Genomic DNA, 18,852 nt, shown 5'->3' with positions numbered 1-18,852 from the left:
GCAAACATCCCCTAGGAGTGATACAGGGAAATCAGTTCACCCAACCCTGTTTACCAGTCTTACATGAACACATCCAATTCATTCGACTACACTCCAGGGGAGCCTCTGGATATCAGATTCAGCTGTTTTAGTTCAGAACCACTGAATGTGGAACACCACCAAGCCCACCAATCTCTTTCCCTCAGCCGCCTCTCTCGGTGAAAAGTCTGAGGTATCAAATGGCTAAAGAAACATGATTGGAAAAGTTCTATCACCAATACCTGTATTGGATTTCCAGTATTTTGCTTGTTTAATCAGTCCACAGGGGAAATGGACATAAAGACAAGGATACTTGAGAGTATTGGGACAGGATGGTCACCCCCCCCCCCTATCTTTCTCTCTCCTCCCTTCCCCCATTTATAGATTAAGTTAGTGCTAGAAAGCCTGTTTGAGTATTCTAGAATATTAAATAGCTGGTTCTTTGTTTCTCATTTAGAACCTTTGTTCTCGTGACCCCTGGTCTCCCTACTCAATTCTGCTTTCCCCTTTCATTGTACCAACACAGCACAGCTCAGCTACACACACCCTGCCTCTACTGAGGGACCATCTCCCAGACTAGTTATTACTGTGATATGAAACCAAACTTTTACTGTGTGGTTGCAGATCAGGACCTCTGGGGATAGTCTTTTCAAAGTTGCTTTTTCAAGGTGATTTGTAAGTTACCTTAGGTGTTGTTTGCTACTCCAGACTGAGATGTATTGCTATTTTGGTGATTTGGTCAGAAACATTAGCTGATGACTTACATCAGCATCATTGGCTTATATTTTAGGGGCACGTTGCTCTGAAAAGCTTTCAAAACGTACATACATCCTTAAGGTAACCCCTTTTTTTCATCTCTCATTTAAATTTTGGAGGAACTATCCCTTTAAATTGGCTTAAAGGTGCAGTAATGACAAGCTGATTGACCCTGGTCCCCCAGTTGAAGCAATTCCGTAGCTCTTCTGTGCCCTGATCCCACCGTCCCTTTACAGACTTTAGACTAGAACACAACACCTCATCTTCATTACAGTAGCTCCTCTCAAACCTTTATTTTGCATATATAGAAATATATATACAGTATTATAAGCCAATATGTAAAGCTGATTGTTGTTCTAATAATCTTTTGTGTCTTGCTCTCTTTCACTCTCTCTCTCTCTCTTTCGCTCCCTATCAGTTGCTGCAACAAGCAACCTCTTCCAGTAACCTGGGAGCCTTCAGTGGGATACAGCAGATGGCTGGTGAGTCCAATATCTGTGACTTGTCCCAAACCAGTAATTCCTGTCCCTTTTCAGTGGTCCCAGTCCAAAGACCAATGAACCGCAGTCCATTTAACCTCCATGCTATGTGTATACACTCCCTGCACTAAACCATACAACCCAGTTCAAGATCATTTAATCCCCTTGTTTGACATCATGTAACAAGCTGAACTAGCAACTCTAGGAATCTCTCAGCACAAATCAGAGGGTGAGCGAGTCTCCCTAGTCCAGCTCTGATCCTCAACCTCAGGCCGTTACACATGAACTTCTCTCCCACCTCTCTGTATGTGTCCTGAATACAGACTGGAGTCCGGTTGATTACTGACTGAGTCAGTGGGGTGGTTTGGCTGTTATGCCGTGTAAACGTGTTTGTCTGATGTGAGAGTGGCTGGATTAGCCTCTTTGGGGCTATGAGTTTTTCTACTCTACTTGCGATACCTGTTTTTGGCATCGTCTGTCTGGTTTCTGCTGGTCCTTGAGTTGACTCACTCTTCCTCCTTTATGAGAGCAGGGAATTGACTTCATCTCTGGCCATGTGGGGCGTAAGTCAAATGTGAGGGAATGCCTCCCCCTGGTGCTCACAGTGTGAGCTGAATCAGGTTCCTATTGTGGATGATCTGGGCTGCAGATGCAGCTTCCAGCTGTTCTCATCCTCCATGGCCTATTTATCCACATGTGCACACACACCACAAGTGGAAACACATTGTCTTGTCATTCCTCCTTAACTAGGGCACTAAACACAATTCACCCATGGTCTGTGTGCTCTGGGGAAAAAAAAAATATATTACCTCCCCATAAATGTGTTTGTGAAAACCTTGTTGCATGGATGAAAGTTTAGCAATAAGATGATCAAAATTTGTGATAAAACAATTTTTAAAGGACTGTGTTCAGTATTTGTATTGGAAGAGTAACTCTCCACAGTTAGGGGTTTTTAAGCAGTTAAAGAGTTGTGATGGAAACCATTGGTAGTGTTACAATACTAAACTATGCCATGGCACTATAGCACTCTACCCAACACTTCTCAGTGCTTGCTTCCTCAGGTTACTGTATTTTCTCAGGGCACACTCTTAAGATAACTATTTAATAATGTGATTCTTTCAGCTTGTGCTAAAAGAGCAATGGAGAAAGGTGTGTTACTAAATTTCGTTTAAATAAAAACTGTCAGGTGTCTCTTTGCTTAAAAACCAAGAATACTGCTCCAATTTTCAGGCCACCTTAAGTTTTCTCTGCAATACGTCAGTTTTAGAGTACCATTTACACACAGAACATTGGCTGATGATGCCAGTGAGACAAGACCTGCGGAAGCATGGCGAGCTGCTCTGGTTGAGTCATGTGGACTTTTAAGGCCAATAGATACTAAAAAATTTGGCAGATTTTTTTTCTTTCTACTTTTAATTAAAATATATGTCACCTACAGCTTAATACAGTATTAATTAAATTGACACATCTTTACATGGGATCCAATTCGGCCACATAATGAATTTGGATTAGTCGTGATCTGGCAAGAAATGTTTGCAGGTAATAATATTTTTTGAATCATTTCACACCCCTTATCAACAATACAGAATGTTTTTCTCCTCTGTTGGAGGTTTGCATTTGCTGAAGTTTATTTTTCTCTACCCCTTACACCACATTACACAATTATATCTACTTCTTTGCCTATTTCTCAGTCTCTCTGTTACATCCTCTCTTTTTGTGTCTCTATTTATCTTATTCTTTTTGTTACCCACAATCTCTGTGCTTCTCTCTCTCTCTCTCTCTCTCTCTCCCTCACCAGTCAAGTCTTAAATGTGGGCTGTTTGGTTGCCCATCAAGTTGAGGGAGCAGTGAGTATTTATGGCATCTGCTGAGGATAGGAGAAGAAAATAAAACCTTGAAATGTTGACAATGAAGGTTATATCATAAAAAGGTTTCTCAGAAAGTGGTTTAGTGCATCAGATGAAGTCTGTGAAAGATGTTTCTTCCTCCTTAATTAGTGGCTAAATTTGGTATGTTAATTGAGGACTGTAATCTTTTACTTACCATTTAGAGATAAATTCATAAAGTTTACTCTAAAATTCGCTGGCATGGCATGAGTTCAGTTATGGTGAACATTAAGGGCAAGCTATCTCAGATGGTAGTAGTTTATTTTTGTACAAAAAAAAAACAGTTCTGCTGGTTAGTGACATTTGCCTAAAAATAAGCTATAGGCACTGCCCTCACTGAACATTAGTTTAAAATTTAAACACCCTTACACTTAGTTAACAAAAGATATGAGTTGACATGGAATTTCACTTTACTGTTTATGTATACAGAAATATAGTTGATTTTTTTAATGGATTGTCTGACACGACAACAGTTTGTCTCTAATATACATACACACATACATATTCCTGTTGCAAAGAGCCTTCGCTGGGACCTCCATGCCTGATATGTGTGTGTGTATGTGTGTGTATCCACATGTCAAAAGAAACTGATGATGTTAACCCTAACCCTAACCAAATATGCCATTACAAGGGCTAGTTAATATCATTAGCAGGGCTCAGGTCAACTGAGGATTTACTGTGTTTGAGGGAATTTGTGTTTGTATGTTTTGTTTGTATCTGTGTGTGTGTGTGTTTCAATCCATCTCTCCAAAGTCAACAACAAAAAATAAACAGACACTCATTCAATGATGAGTATCATAGTCCGGGGAGATTTTTGATTTTCTGGGCCTTTTCTGTCATGTGACCTGGCAGTGGTCAGTGATTGGCAGAGCCTGTGTGTTGCTGACATCTGCTCAGGCTGAGCCACAAACACAGCACTGAGATCTAAGCAGCTCCGTTAGGTTCAGTGAACACTGAATTAGAGCAAGCCTCTCTCCACGAGGAGGAAGAATGCGATGGTAGTGCTCTCCTTATCTTTCCTATTCATATGAGGAGCTTGGTAATGTCTGTGGTAATTCAGAACTCTTGTAAACTCTCATAAACTCCTCACAACAAATTACATTACACCAAATTACACAAGTCATTAACTTGGGCTGTGCTCACATGCAGAACACAAATGATTGGTTAAGGCTCTACGATTTTGAATGGGTAATGTGGGACAATGTCTCCTTTAGCTCTTTGGCCTTTCAGTGAGAGACAGGGTTTTGTCATGATGAGACTCCACTGTGATGGAATGTCTGCCTGATGTGATTAAGGATCATTAGCCCTGTGTGAAAGACGGTGAAAGACGTGTGTGTGTTTGTGTGTGTGAAGGAGGGGACTCTTTAATGAGCTTCTTAGGATTGACTTACCAATTCTTCCTTCTCTCTCTCTCCCTCTCTCTGTCTCTCTCCTCCCCCCTCTCTATGTTTTGCATGTATTAGTATATGCATTACACTTCTCAGCCTAGAACTTAAGGTTGTTCTTCTTCAGTGCAGTATACACACACTGCACTAACAGACCCTTATTCGTCCGATTTCTCTTCCACGTCTCAAAATCACAAGAGGAAACAAGCTGTGTGGTTTGAGGTGCCCGCTACTGGTGAAATATAATCTGGGAGAAAATAATTTTTTTAAATGGATGGATTAGTATGCTACGTGCTTATTCTATCTTGATTTTTGACCACGGATCTTGGTTTGGAACTGTTCTCGTATCCTTGGACCAGAGAAGAGGTGGCAGTCTTTTCCTTCTTATTCAAATTCGCTTTCACGGCACAGCAACGTTTGATCATTTGATTTACACATACACATGCCAGATTTAGTCTTGTATGAAAGATCACTACAGAAATCCCAAGTCTGGTCAGTTCTTAGCAGAAGAAAAAAAGCTTTTAATGTCATAGAAGAAAAGGGGTTTTATGTTTTCTTTCAGAGACTTCATTCTTCTTCCAGTTCTTGAGCCCATTTCCTATCTTGAGACACCTTTAAAATGTTTCCGTCCAAACTACCCAGTGCATTCCACATGACTGAACCATGTACCCCAACAACCTGTCTGAGAGTTCTCTCCACAGATGTTGTGTTTGAGTTTGTCTGCGTACCGTGTGTATGTTAATTCAGAGTAATATAGTATATACATTGAGAGTGTATATACGACACATGCCATGTCTGCCACCACCCTCCCCCTTCCGTCCTCTCTGGCTATGTTCAGGAGATCACACTCTCACACAAACACACATATACGCACACAAAGATCAGCAGTACACATTTTATTCTCCTTTTGGCCTCATAAGCATTACGTACACACGCGCACACACACACACACACACACACTGACGCTCTCTCTCTCTTCAGGTATGAATGCTCTGCAGTTGCAGAATCTGGCCACTCTTGCAGCTGCGGCTGCCGCAGCCCAAAGCTCGGCCAGTCCGTCCACCGCTAGCGCCCTGACCTCCAGCACAGGGTCACTGGGAGCCCTGGCCAGCCCAGGTAACCAGCGGTCGGCCTCAGCCCGTTAGCCTTCGTTATACCACTCTTATCATCATCATCATCATCATCGTTGCCATCTTTCTCATCTCTGTCTATCTCATTTGTCACATGTCTCAAGACATCCATCCTCACAGTTATCAGACTGCACCTCGTCCATCTCAGACAGTCGTTACGATGCTTCATCACCAAAGCCGCTGTGTGTTTCGTGGTGCGTGTTTCGTGTCACACAGTATATTCTGTTTGTGCACAGGGCACAGTCATCCATAAAGCAGTGCGTGCATTGATAATGCAGTTGTTTGTGAGTCCGTGCAGAGACTTTTAAAGGAAACCGTTTGTAAGGGGAATATGTTCCAGAAGAAGCAGAGCATGTGTCATTCTCTGGTGGGAACTGACTTTGTTCAGAGCCCCTTAGCGGTGTACTTTCTCTTTCTCACATCGTGTCTCTTTTGTTTCCCCTCACTCAGGCTCCATACCAACAATTTTTTAAAGTGTGTGTGTGCGCGTGTGTGTGTGTGTGAGAGAGAGAGAGAGAGAGAGAGAACTGATTGGGAGAATAAACAAATGAAATTAACAAGACTCTGTGCCTTTTCCTCTGAGTGAAGTGCACTTTTCCTGTGAATATCCTCTGTGATTGTCCCTCAGCTCCAGACAAACTGTGTCATTAAAAAAGAAAACAACCACTGAACCAAAATGTGTCTGAGAGGGAGAGTGAGAGAGTGGGCTGATGGAATTGCCAACAAAAACTTTATATCAGACATTTACTGCTTCGTCATCATCATTTTCACTGGTTATGGTGTTATCCATCTCCTGCACTGTTTTAGACTGTGTATGCGTGTGTGCATGTGCGTGTGCGGGTATGTGTGTGTTAACATGTGCAAAAGTCCCTATTTCAAGGTTTAGCAGGACTTTGCTCTTGCCTCTTACATGTACGCCTCTGTGTCCTCTCTCCTTTTTTCTCAGCAGCTGGTTCCACAGCTAACTCCAGTGCAGGAGCGATGAGTTCTCTGAGTTCTCTGGGTACTCTACAGGGTCTGGCTGGAGCCACAGTGGGACTCAATAATATAAATGCACTAGCAGGTAGCGTCAACAGTGAGTATTCACCCCACCCCCCTCCCCCTCATCTGCCTCATTCATTTCACCCCTAACCACTCACACATGTGTCCTGTGACAGTGCTGCACAGACCCATGAGAGATGCCCCAAATGCTACACACACACACACAAACACACACACATATATATAGAAAGAGAGAGAGGTTTACATTTAAGATTTACACACATATACATATATATATATATATATATATATATATTAAGATTTAAGGTGGGCCTAGATCCACTCTGTAAAATACTTTAGTGACATATCTTCACAAGTAATATGCAGGATTACTACATAATACTACATACTGCTACATACCATAATTACTGCACATGAATCCAAACTCTACTACTTTCACATTTCCATATGCAAGAAAATATGCCAGTCTAAGGGAGTATGCAGCAGTTTCAAGTTCTGTACATGTGAAGGGTTGTGAGGAGAAGTTCTAAAGTTGATGGTTATGATTGGCCTAGGGCAACTCTCCAGGGTTTAGGCTACTTTAAGTCTGAGGGTGACACTTGTATGTGTGTCTGTGTTTGTGTTTGTGTTTGTGTTCACAAACCACATGTGCAAATATATGTGCAGCAGCCTTCAGGGCACCCCATTTCCTCACATACACTCGCACATTGCAAAATCATTAGCTCTCTGGGTGTTTCTATAGACCTGCACTTGTACTTTTGCTTTTGTGTTGTGCGTTTATATATGTGGTGTGTGTGTGTGTAACCTCAGATGTCCACCCTTGTCCTTATTAGCAGCGTGAACTGCTCTGACAGACTACTGTACTTTACTGTGCTTTAAAATTGTTTCACGTGGTTTAGATGTACCTCCTTAGCTAGTGTTTGGTATTGAAAATGTAGACAGTAGTGAAGACAAAAGGTTCCACACTATTTTTTGTACTTCACTAAACATATCTTTTAAGAAGACATAAGAAACAACAGATGACAAGAGACACAGATGTGCTGTTAAACAGTTGAGTGTCTGAGACCTTCTAAATCCTCCAGAATTCCACAACCCTGTGGCATGTGTCTATGAAGAGTTCTTGCCCAAATAATAATGGGTATTGTAAGTCACTTCAATTATTAAATAACTGAATACATCAAAAATTCAATAGTTGCATTCACACCTCAGTGAAATTCTGAAGGGGCTCCTAGAATCTGGGTGTGTAATGTGTGCACCTGAGGTGATTAGCCATCGGGATCAGTTTTAAGCCACACAAATGCTCGTTAGTGCTTACAGGCTGAAACACAATACACATTATTTGAAGTATTTGACACAGTGGGTTCTCTGAGTGTGAGTGTGTGTGTTTGAGAGACAAAGAGAGAGAGAATAGATATCCTGGACTAGATACATCACTGGTGGTTGACCTTCCAGATTTCTATTATATAAATCAGTCTCTTTAATAGAAGAGCTGAAGTTAGAATTAATTTGACCATACACACACACAGGGCCAGCCTCCACCCTCAGAGTTTAGGAGCTCTGGGGTTTAATTGAATATTAAAGGTCAGTGTTGTAATTATTGCTGAATAAATGAGAGAGCACTTATAGCTGTTATAGATGGAACAGCAGTCATAATTTATTGTTTGCTGGTCATCAAAGCAAAAGGCCACTTGGTAAAAATACACATCAGTCTCCTAAAATGCCCAGACACAGACACAGACATACACACATACACTATTAGAGCCAATCGACAACAGACATTATATTGAAAAAGTGACAAGTGATAAATTCTGCTAGTGGAGTTTTGTGTGAGGAGATTCACACCTTTTTCCCCCCTCAATCCTCTCATCAACCCTTTGAAGAATTCACAACTAAATGTTGTCAGTAGAGCTGTTTGGAAACAGAACAGTTTGACAGAGGCCCCATTTACACCTTGCATTACGATGCGATTTTGGTGATCCAATCACAAGTGGACAGCTCAAAAGTACAGGTGTAAACGCATCTGGTGCGCATTGAGGTCGCATTGAGATCTGATCACTCAAACCACACTCGGAGGTGGTCTGGACCATGTATGACCACATTCTTATAGCATTGTAAACGCGAATGCAAACTCGACCACATTGAAGGACTACCTACTCAACTGACGTCCTCTGCTTACGTGGAAGTACAAACTCATTTGCATATGTACACATTCACTCGCCAATGGCATCATATTAAAGTGCGACAACAGGCAACAACAACAGGCAAAATGGGTATTGTTTTGATTTCTTTTTCTTTTAATTTCCGACAGACTAGGCACGGAAAGTGCATTGATGCCTCCTGGTGATTATAAACAACAATGTTTAACGTGAAAAAGCTTAACGTGGCTTAATGTTCCAAAACTGTGATCAATGATCACCAAATGTCTCTCGGACATCTCTTGTCAGAAACGCCTTCTCCTGTCAAAAAATCAGAATTGAAATACTAGGAGTGTGGTCGTCATTTCATGTAAAGCATTTTCCTCTCCATTGATGCCCATTGTAAGGAAACAGCTTAATGTGTCTTAATGTACCAAAACAGCGATCAGTGATCACCAAATTTGTCTAACATATCACATGTCATAAGCACTATCTCCAACCAAAAAAGCAAAACTGAAATTCAGTGAAAGGGGTAATGTGTTAGAAATGATTTACGTGTTTATTTGCACATAGAGCAGGGAAGTGAGATCCGATCTCAAGTGGTCACTAGTGATCGGATCGCCTAAATCAGATCTTAATGCAAGGTGTAAACAGTGCCTGAGTGTTTGTCCTCGTCTGCTGAATGTAAATGAATATGGACAGTAAGTATAGTTAAAATCTCAGATTCATACACTTTGTTAAACAGTTTTAGAAGCTGACTCCTGTAATAGATCATAGAGCTAGGATGTAAAACAAATCTATTTTTGTGTTTGGTATATTTTAGATTTAATGAAGTACACAGCCATACAACAGCATGAATGAATGTCTTATAAAGTTATCTTTTCCCGCCATGTAGGTCAAGGCTCTTTCAGGTGTTGTTTTGTAAAACAATAAGTTGCATATTAATACATAGATAAATGTATTATTTGTCTTATGCACCTGTAATGGTAATTACTCTGTCATCTGAACCTAAGTGAGGGTGATTTGATGAGGTTCTTACATCAGTCTGTGTTATTCCGTTAGCCATGTTTGCATGTTTAAGCTGACCTCCATACACATACTTGCTGTTTAGTATGGTGTGTGGTTGCCCGTGTATTCGTGTTTTAATCTTGTAACATCAGTATGTTTCTGTGAATGTTGTACAGTTTTATCTTACACAGTAGAGTCTTTTTGTTTGTTTGTTTGAAATTTTTAGTGTTTTAGAACATCCCTTTATCTGTGTGTGTGTATTTAACAAACTCAGATTTGTGTAATCATGTCGTCACCTTTGCGACCGTCCTTTCTGTGTGTGTGTGTGTGTGTGTGTGTGTGAGTGTATGTGTTGTGCTATGTGTAGAACACACCCTGAGTTGAAGCAGTAATGAGTAAGTGCACTCTTTTTTCTTTATTGTTGGGTTTTATGTAAAGTTGCTCACATGCTCTCAGGTATGGCTGCGCTGAACGGCGGACTGGGCAGTACGGGGCTGACCAACGGCTCAGCCGGGCCCATGGATGCACTGACCCAGGCCTACTCAGGGATCCAACAGTACGCAGCGGCCGCACTGCCCACGCTCTACAGCCAGTCCCTACTGCAGCAACAGAGCGCTGCCGGCAGCCAGAAAGAGGGTATGAGCCCAGCTGCAGGGCGTCGGTCTAATCCTAGAGACGCACTTAAGAGGAAAGCCAGTGATGTGAATGACACTGAAGGGGCCGTGGGTGGCCAGGAAACGAGAGCTTTGCTTTTTACAATTCAACTGCTGATTGGTTATTCTCTCAACACCAACATTGTCCACTGTTCAGTCAAGCATTACATACTAGCTCTCATTAAGACCTGGGACACAGCTCCTCAGAGCAGTAAGATGTCTCAGTATTGCAGACATTTCATATGTACTGTTGGTGTTCATAGAACCTGACATAAATCTGTACTAGTCAGATTGCATAGTAATATCTGAAGAAACCTCAAGGGTTGTTATTGACATACATGGCAAACCATTTTATTGGCATATTTGGAAATGTTGGTTGTCACAGAAACAAGCCTTGTGTCTTCTCTCCTTCTGTGGATTCAACAGGACCAGAAGGTGCCAACTTGTTTATTTACCACCTGCCACAGGAGTTTGGGGACCAGGATATCCTCCAGATGTTTATGCCTTTTGGCAATGTCGTCTCTGCCAAAGTCTTCATTGACAAACAGACCAATCTGAGCAAGTGCTTTGGTATGCCCAATATAGTGGTCTCACACACACACACACACACACACACATGCTCATGCACACGCAATGGATTCTCAGAAATGTCTAAGGTTTCATAGTGACAGTTATTACAGATCCATTTTGAATATTGTAGATGCACAATGTCAAAGTGACTTAGAGTGAGCACAAATAAAAATCACCCCTTTCATTAACGGCTTATTTGATTTTATGTACAGCAACATTAGGAGGGCAGAAAGGCACTTAATAATATGGATGATGATAGTAATGATGATGTTTATTATTATTGTTATTAGTTGTAGTGATCGTAGAAGTAGAACTAGTAGTTGCATTAGTAGTAGCAGTAGTGGAAGTAGTAGTAACATAACTGTAGAAATAGTATTAAATGGCCTCAGAAATACAGCACTAATGTGGGCTTACATTTCAATGCATTACTCTTACACTTGCACTGGGTGCATACTGATCACGGGGCTGACCAGTTTCCCTCCCTCCGGCCCAATCTCTCCTCTCTCTCTGTCTCTGTTTCTCTGTGCCAGGTTTCGTCAGTTATGACAATCCGGTGTCCGCACAGGCTGCCATTCAGGCCATGAATGGCTTTCAGATTGGCATGAAACGCCTGAAGGTTCAGCTCAAACGCTCAAAGAACGACAGCAAACCATACTGATCTTAGCACTAGGGCCAGTCCTCTCTCACTTTACACTGCTAGGGTAAGTCCCCTCTGCTACAACAACCAAACTGGGACTGTGGGGGGAGGGAGGGGGAAGAGCGCAGGGGGAGTTACACCCTATGACCACCAGAGGGAGCTGCTCTCCTTACATCTTCTTTTCCACTTTTAAGAGAAGTATTATTATTATTATTATTATTATTATTATTATTATTATTATTATTATTATTGTTTATACTTTTCACATGAACGCTTCCATTTCTGCCATTTTATTTTGTATGACTTGCAACTGATATTGATGAGTAGCTGTTAATGTTTTTTCTTTCTTTTTTTGAGTTGTGTAAATTATTTAATTTTTTAAAGTGAGTATTTATACTGTTAATTTTCATTAACTGACAACAACAACAGAAAGACCTATAAACAATGATTTGTTTCTCTTTGTGAACCTGAGGCTTTTGAGGATGTAGAAAGGTTCCTTCCTGACGAAAAGCACCAATATGCACATAAACCTTTTGACCTTTGACCCCCTGGTGTCAGTTTAGGGCTCCGCTGCTCCTCTGACCCCCTTTGGCCCACTGGCACCAGAGTGTAAAGGGTTAAACCCTCAGTGGCCTCTCTGTAGTCAATGGCAACAAACGCCTGAACAGCTTCCTCGGCTAGCACCTGATGCTAACATTCAACAAACAGTCAAGACATGGATTCTTTTTCCTCATGAAATGTTTTTGTTTTTGCTGAGCTAAATTAGCGAAGAATTTCCTGGGTCTGACCACTCTGGTCTTTGTTACAAAAAAGAAAAAGAAAACAACAACAAAAAACAAAACAGAGTTTGTTTACAATATTTAAAGAAAAGACATCTTGAATTTGTTCATAGCTAAATATGGGGGGGGGAGTATTCTCCGTTCTAGGTGGGGAAAACTGAAAATACTTGATGTTTCTTGAAAGAAAAAAAAATCAAAATACAGAAAGCCACAGGCCTGTAAATTTTATTTGTAAAAAGCAGTTCTATTTTTATACAAAATTTCTACTGCCTCTGAAGTAAAGGACTTTATTTATTGCCTATTGTAAGTTATTGGGCTCCAACAGATTTACTCTCTATAATCCAGATTTTCTCTCTTGTCCAGTAGTCTTCTAAAGTCACACAACCTTTTGTGTGAAGAGAACACAGAATCACACTGACACCCCCCCTCCTCTCTCTCTCTCTCTCTCTCTCTCTCTCTTCATCTTCCTGCTTTCTCTTGTCATTTTTCTCCCCTCTGTCTTTATGCCACCCCATGCGTGACCGCTCATGTTTCCGTCTCCTTTTCTATCTCCTCCTTTCACTTGTTCTTTTTCTGAGTAGTGGTATTCCGTCCGTACAGTTTCTATCACCCCTTTCTCCTTCAGTTTCGTTTTTGTTTTGTATAATGTTTGTGCGTTCAAAAAACAAAATAGTTTCTCCCAAACTGCCATCCATCCACCTGTCTGGGACAGGGGACCAGTCAATGATGGATACTTTTGGGTGCTATGTGTGAGTGTGTGTGTTGTGTATGTATGTGTGTGTGCTGTCTACATGTGTATCTATTCAAAATGTGTGTATTTTTTTCTAAAGAAAATGAGTGAAACAAATCGGAAAAAAACTACTCTATTTCTAATGTGAATAGTTTGTTGGTGGTAAGCTGGTGCATAGTTTTTGTTGTTGTTTGTTATTTGTTGTTTGTTTTTTCTCATGGTTTAAAGATGTAGTTGTGTGCTGGAGCTCTGTGTGTAACTCTCCTCTCCCGTTTTCTTCCCTAGAACTCATCTCCATGACTCTTTGCTCATCGTTTGCCTAGCATGTCTACGTGGCGTACAAAAGTCTCATCGTGCCGTCATTGTTTCTGATGTCTTTCTGAGTTCTCCTGATCATAACCTGGTCTCCTCCTACTGACCTTTTGAACTTTGATCTTAGCTTGATCTTTTTGGATTTTTTTTTTTTTGCATGTGACCTCATTTTGAGCTTTTTTTGTGGGAATATCGGGTGGGGTGGGTGGCAAAACAAGTCAATGTGAAAAAAAGCATAGATACATTTACATGCTAGAGACTGATTATATTTACTAACATAACCAGAAACATTGTTTTCAAAAAAAAAAAAAAACAACAAATTCCTGTGGCAAGAGAACTTCAAGAATTTGCATTTGACGATTTTTTCCTCCTTGTTAACTTTGGTTTCTCTCTTTACATAGGGTTTTCTTTTTTGTCTTTTTCATTTAAAGTAAACTTGAAAGTTCAATACAGGGATTGGCTGTGGGTGTCGCTGCTGGTGCTACTCGCAATATGAGGCCAGCAGTAGCCCTCGCCGGTTTCTACAAGAAATAGACTACTTCCATGCAGTTTTAATAAAAACTGTCTGATCGATATTAGAATCTCTCAGAGCTTGCTCGTGGTTTTTACATTTTTCAGGCAGTGTAAAGTTTTTTGATAAGGCCATTTTAAGTGGCTTGGTTTCTCATTAAAGTCTATATAAAACCACTTTTTTTCTAGAGTAGTTAAAGGTATAAAAAAATTAAAAAGATGATTGCCCTGTTTGGGGGGAAATGCTACCTACGTGTCACACCTTTTGCTGAACTGACTTACAGTTAGACAATCCGTGGTTTAAAATGCACATGAAATGACCTATATTTTATACTGTTTAAATGTATAGAGGAAAAAAACAGCGTTTGTGTGACCCACGTTACCGCCGGTGCTTTTCGTGGATTAAGTTGTGGTTTCATCACAGTCTAACAGTCTTATTCGTCTCATGTTTTTAAAGAGAAGACTAAAAAAACAGTTTACTTGAACAATAGACAGAGCCTTTCAGAGTACTATTACTACTACAGTATAATTATTATTTTTCTTTTTTAAGGAGTCCCTATTTGCTAAATTTCTCGTTGAGTAATCAGCTATATAAAATTCCAAAAAAAAAAAAAAAGAATTACAATGTTCAGCTTGTGAAGCATCAATGTCATTATTCTTATTTTATTTCTATTGTGGGAAACAATATTTAGATGTGTTATGTTGTTCAGCAAAATGTGATTTTTTTTTTCTTATAAAGAAAAAAACAAGATAAGTGGACTAGTGCCAAATTCTGACGGTACTTCCTGCATACAGCTTCAGTGTATTAATTGTGAAATTATTTGATAACATGGGTATTTTATTACATAAGTGTTTTGTATGGATCCCTCATATTTAAAGATATAGATTTAAAAAAAAAACGTTGTTAACTTGCTATTCTGTGGTCTTGTTGCCTGAAACTGTTCATGTTTTTGCTTTTTTTTTTGTAAAGGTGTAAAAAGTGCCCATGTGTCATGCTTTCTCACACAAGCACACAAACACACACACACACGCATCCTAACACACGCACACACACATGCACGCATACACACACCTGTGCAAAAGGTTGACCTCACAGCCCTCTTTTCTTTGACGGTGTGTATATGTGAGCCCCTGAGCGCGACAGTCTCAGCATTGCACATGTTCTCTGCCAACACACACACACATTCTCTCTCTCTCTCTCACACACACACACACACACACACACACACTCATACACACACCTCACAGAGGTCTGTTTATGCAACATTTCTCTCACAACCCTCAGATCCAAGAATCCCAAAGTATTACAATCTTAACAGTCGCCTCAAGTTCATTTCAAAAGCCTTACTGCCTGCTCCAGTGTTTAGTCCTGTAAAGATGTCGGTGAGGTGTGTTTCAACATCAGTTGGTAAAGCACGCGTTGGCACAGATGCTCTCAACGAGACTGAGAAAGGCTTTGCGTTTTTTGACCTGTACTCTTAATGTGAGAGGCATTTGCTTTGCTCCTCATGCTGATGCGGAGTCCGTACAGGCCTCTGCAATGACAGTTCTATTACTGTTACACCAGCCTTAGATCAAGGATACAAGAGCAGTTTTATTGACTCACCTTTTTTCCCCACAGCACTGTAGTTCAATCTTCCCTGCCTATCTTCTCTAAACAGGCCTATTTTGGGTGCTTAAGACAACCAAAACAGTTCCCTAATGCCAAAGTAGTTTATTGTCACTAGTTGTACTTCCGATAGCACTATGTCAAGACGTTTACACAGCGTTAAGCAGTCAGTGTCTGTTCAATTTGTCTCGGACCCATCACGACCTTGTTTACAAACGTAGTTTACAGAAAGCCCCATCAAATTCCTGTTTACGGCACAGTATAGCACAATTTTTTACCCCAACTTTTGTCGTTGCCTTAACTTGTATATAGATAGGCTGGTACAGGTAGCTGCTTATATATAAAGAGTGCCAGGGCTTTGTGTGAGTGTGTGTCTGCATGTGTGTGTATGTGTGGACTTAACTGTTCTTGGTGAGGTCCTGTAGATCTGAACAGAAGATAATGGACGTTTTTCTTGATCAGGTTCAGAAGTATTTTTTGCCAAATCCAAACTGTCCAAATCCATTCAGCCCATCTAGAAATGACAAAAATTTAACACTGATTGTACAGCTAGGAATACAAAACCACCTACAATTTGCATACCCATCAACCTCCTCCACAAAAAAAAAGGAAAGAAAACACATGCACAGCTGCAGATCTGGTGTTGTCTAGTTTAGACATCAGGTCAGGGGGTTTGGATCTAATTTTTAGCATTGCCAGCCATCATGAACATACTTACTCTCACTCTCTCTCAACACACACACACGTGTGCGCACACACAGTATTAGTATACAGTATTATCATAATTGCTTGCATTGAAAATCAAGTGTCCACCCTAGTGTAATTCAGAGGTGTCCAGGAGGTTCAGGGGGACATGCAATGTGGAAGTCGCCATCATGACATTAATATATGTGCCATAAGGCTGTAATAAGAGTTATCAAAGGTAGTCATTACAACATTAGTTACGGTAGGTTACTGCATCGTGCTGAAAACTAGCCCATATCAGAGACAACACTTTATGGGAATAGCATCACATTAGCACAAGAGTCAGATCAGAATGGGCTGTTTTGCAAAGCGTTGCTATAGACCCCTGGTTGTACAAAAACTCGTAACCATGTGTTCTATACTGCCCTAATGACGCGGTCATAATCGGTCATAATTATGAGAGATGGACCAGGTGAAGTACTAAATATTCATTTTTAAAGATTTAGCAGTGTTTGCTGCCTGCCTCACCCTAAACTGTTCCTTTTATGTTTAATCTCCCTCCTAACACAGTCAGCCTCACCATTAGAACAGGGTAAATCAGCCTGGACAAATACCCTCACACATTTACACATATACAATCACCCAGTCTATCTGATGTTTAGTAAAGCACAAATTCATATGGGGTCTTTGCAGGAGTGCTTGCTGAGGCTTCGAACTCAGGGGTTTTCTGCACCACACACATCTTCTCTTATATCTGTCTCTGTTTGTTTTTTTCTTTCTTTTGTTCTCTTAAGTGCTATTTAACAACAGTGTATTTTAAAGAAAAAATGTAGTTTCTTTGCATTTTTTGCTTATGTCAAGTTTTTGGGAAAAATGTATGTGTGTTAATCTAATGTGCCGTAAAAAAAAAGCTTGTTGTCTGTAGATTAACATTGTTTTGTTTGATTCTAAAGGTTTTAAATAGTTTTGAGTATTGTCTTGAGAAAAGCCAAAGTCAATGCATTTCAGTGGACTATGTAAGCGTGATTCATGTTTGTTTGACAACACTTTGAAATCTGTTACTGGATGGGATTTAAAAAGTACAAAAAAAGCAGGCTTTCCTATTTCTATAACTGATTGTACTTATGCCTTTTGTATCAGTGCAACTTTTTATACTGGCAATTAAAGAAAAAAAACAACTATTGGAGAATTGTCTGGCCTCATCTAGGGGCCAGGCATCGACTGGTTCCCGAGTTTGATTTCTAGTTGGTATCCAGAAAGTTTGGTTTTGATATAAGATTTTCTAGAAGAACTTTGGCTCGGTATTGTTGACCATTGTTTTTCCTCATTTCTGTGTTTAGTTCTCTCTTTATCTCTCATTCTCTCTCTTTTGCTAGCTCTCGCTTTTCTTTTCTTTTTTCTTTTTTTTTCTTTTTTTCTTTTTTCTTTCTTTTTGCTTTGGAAAGAGGGTCGGAGTGTTGTTCCTTTTGGCTTATTAATACTTAAAACGGTCTGTCTTTACAAGAGTCTTTACAACAGCGGTAAGTTTCATTTAGTTCAGTGTCGTGCCGTCTCTATGATAAGACGATTAGAAGATTAGAAGTATTTAGTCACCTTCAGTGGATAAATGTATTAGTTTGACAAAGAGATAAAGTAATTTGAGGACTTTGCTTTTAGCTGTTTAGATTTTTCTGGTTTCTCTGTCCTTCGCTGTTAACCTAACTGTGTAGCTGGAACAGTCAGACTTATTTTTGTAAATGTATGTTCTTGTGTGATGCAGTTTTTTGCTTCTGTCTCCGATATTAAACCATTTTTCCTAATACTTGTGTCTCTCTCTGTGTTGTGGTGTTCCAGTACCTGTCCAATGTTGTAACATTCAACCCCTCCCTAACCCAGTGTTTCAAGTCCCTCACACTCCTGTTCCCCTCACACTCTCACTCTCCATACTGTTTTCTCCCTCTTGTTTTCCTCTCTCTTAGTCTTTCTCTCTTTCTCTGTCATGTTATGTTTTGCATAGTGTAGTTGATTTCACTTAGAAGTCACTGAATTCTCTTCACCGAACATGGTAAATATACATAAAGTTTTCTATATGTATATTTCTGTGCAGCCCAGCTTGCTGTGGCAGTAGAGGGACAGCCATTTGTAAACCAAAATATCTGTTTGTCTGCTGATAAAAGAAAATTATGTGTTTTCAAGGTTGTGAGGAAATAACAAACAGCCTATATGACAAAAACTTCACTTTTTACTGATTAAGCCCAATTTACATTTATCTCCTAATGTCAGATGATGGGCTCTCCACAGCATTCAGAAAAAAAAGAAGTTACCTGGTATATTTTGGCCTTCCATCCAAGTGACTTGTAAAGAGTTTTTGTAACCCATGCACTGCTCTGATTAGCTGGACCAGCCTGTTCTGTACTGCACTGCTGCCTTGGGCATGGCTCCCACTGTCTTCTCATATGTGTCCCTCTCCACTGTGTGCTGTCCATGTCTCTACTGCATCCCTACAGAGATACCAGACTCAAAGCTCTTATAAAAAATACCGTGTGCCTCAAGAGAGGAATAGAAGTGGGTCTCTTAACACTGACCCAGG

General features: G+C 40.3%; 1 protein-coding gene across 7 annotated transcripts in view; it reads left to right on the top strand.

The window, feature by feature from the left end:
• celf2 (cugbp, Elav-like family member 2) overlaps positions 1-11,680 on the top strand; it is a 62,125-nt gene extending 50,445 nt beyond the window's left edge. Inside the window, exons 8-15 of one of the 7 annotated variants that reach the window (XM_030790786.1) lie at positions 1,193-1,256; positions 5,506-5,640; positions 6,601-6,733; positions 8,560-8,566; positions 9,101-9,130; positions 10,255-10,435; positions 10,879-11,022; positions 11,553-11,680. In XM_030790786.1, the coding sequence (XP_030646646.1) occupies positions 1,193-1,256; positions 5,506-5,640; positions 6,601-6,733; positions 8,560-8,566; positions 9,101-9,130; positions 10,255-10,435; positions 10,879-11,022; positions 11,553-11,680 (822 nt within the window). Of the gene's footprint in view, positions 1-1,192; positions 1,257-5,505; positions 5,665-6,600; positions 6,734-8,559; positions 8,567-9,100; positions 9,131-10,237; positions 10,436-10,878; positions 11,023-11,552 lie in introns of all 7 variants that reach the window. The other 6 variants (XM_030790819.1, XM_030790794.1, XM_030790778.1 and 3 more) reach the window with 6 other exon arrangements.
• Positions 11,681-18,852: the final 7,172 nt, after the last annotated feature.

This window comes from Chanos chanos, chromosome 1 (assembly GCF_902362185.1).
Source record: "Chanos chanos chromosome 1, fChaCha1.1, whole genome shotgun sequence".
Lineage (NCBI taxonomy): Eukaryota > Metazoa > Chordata > Actinopteri > Gonorynchiformes > Chanidae > Chanos > Chanos chanos.
Note: the sequence above shows the minus strand (reverse complement) of the source record. Positions and strands in the feature narration are given on the sequence as shown.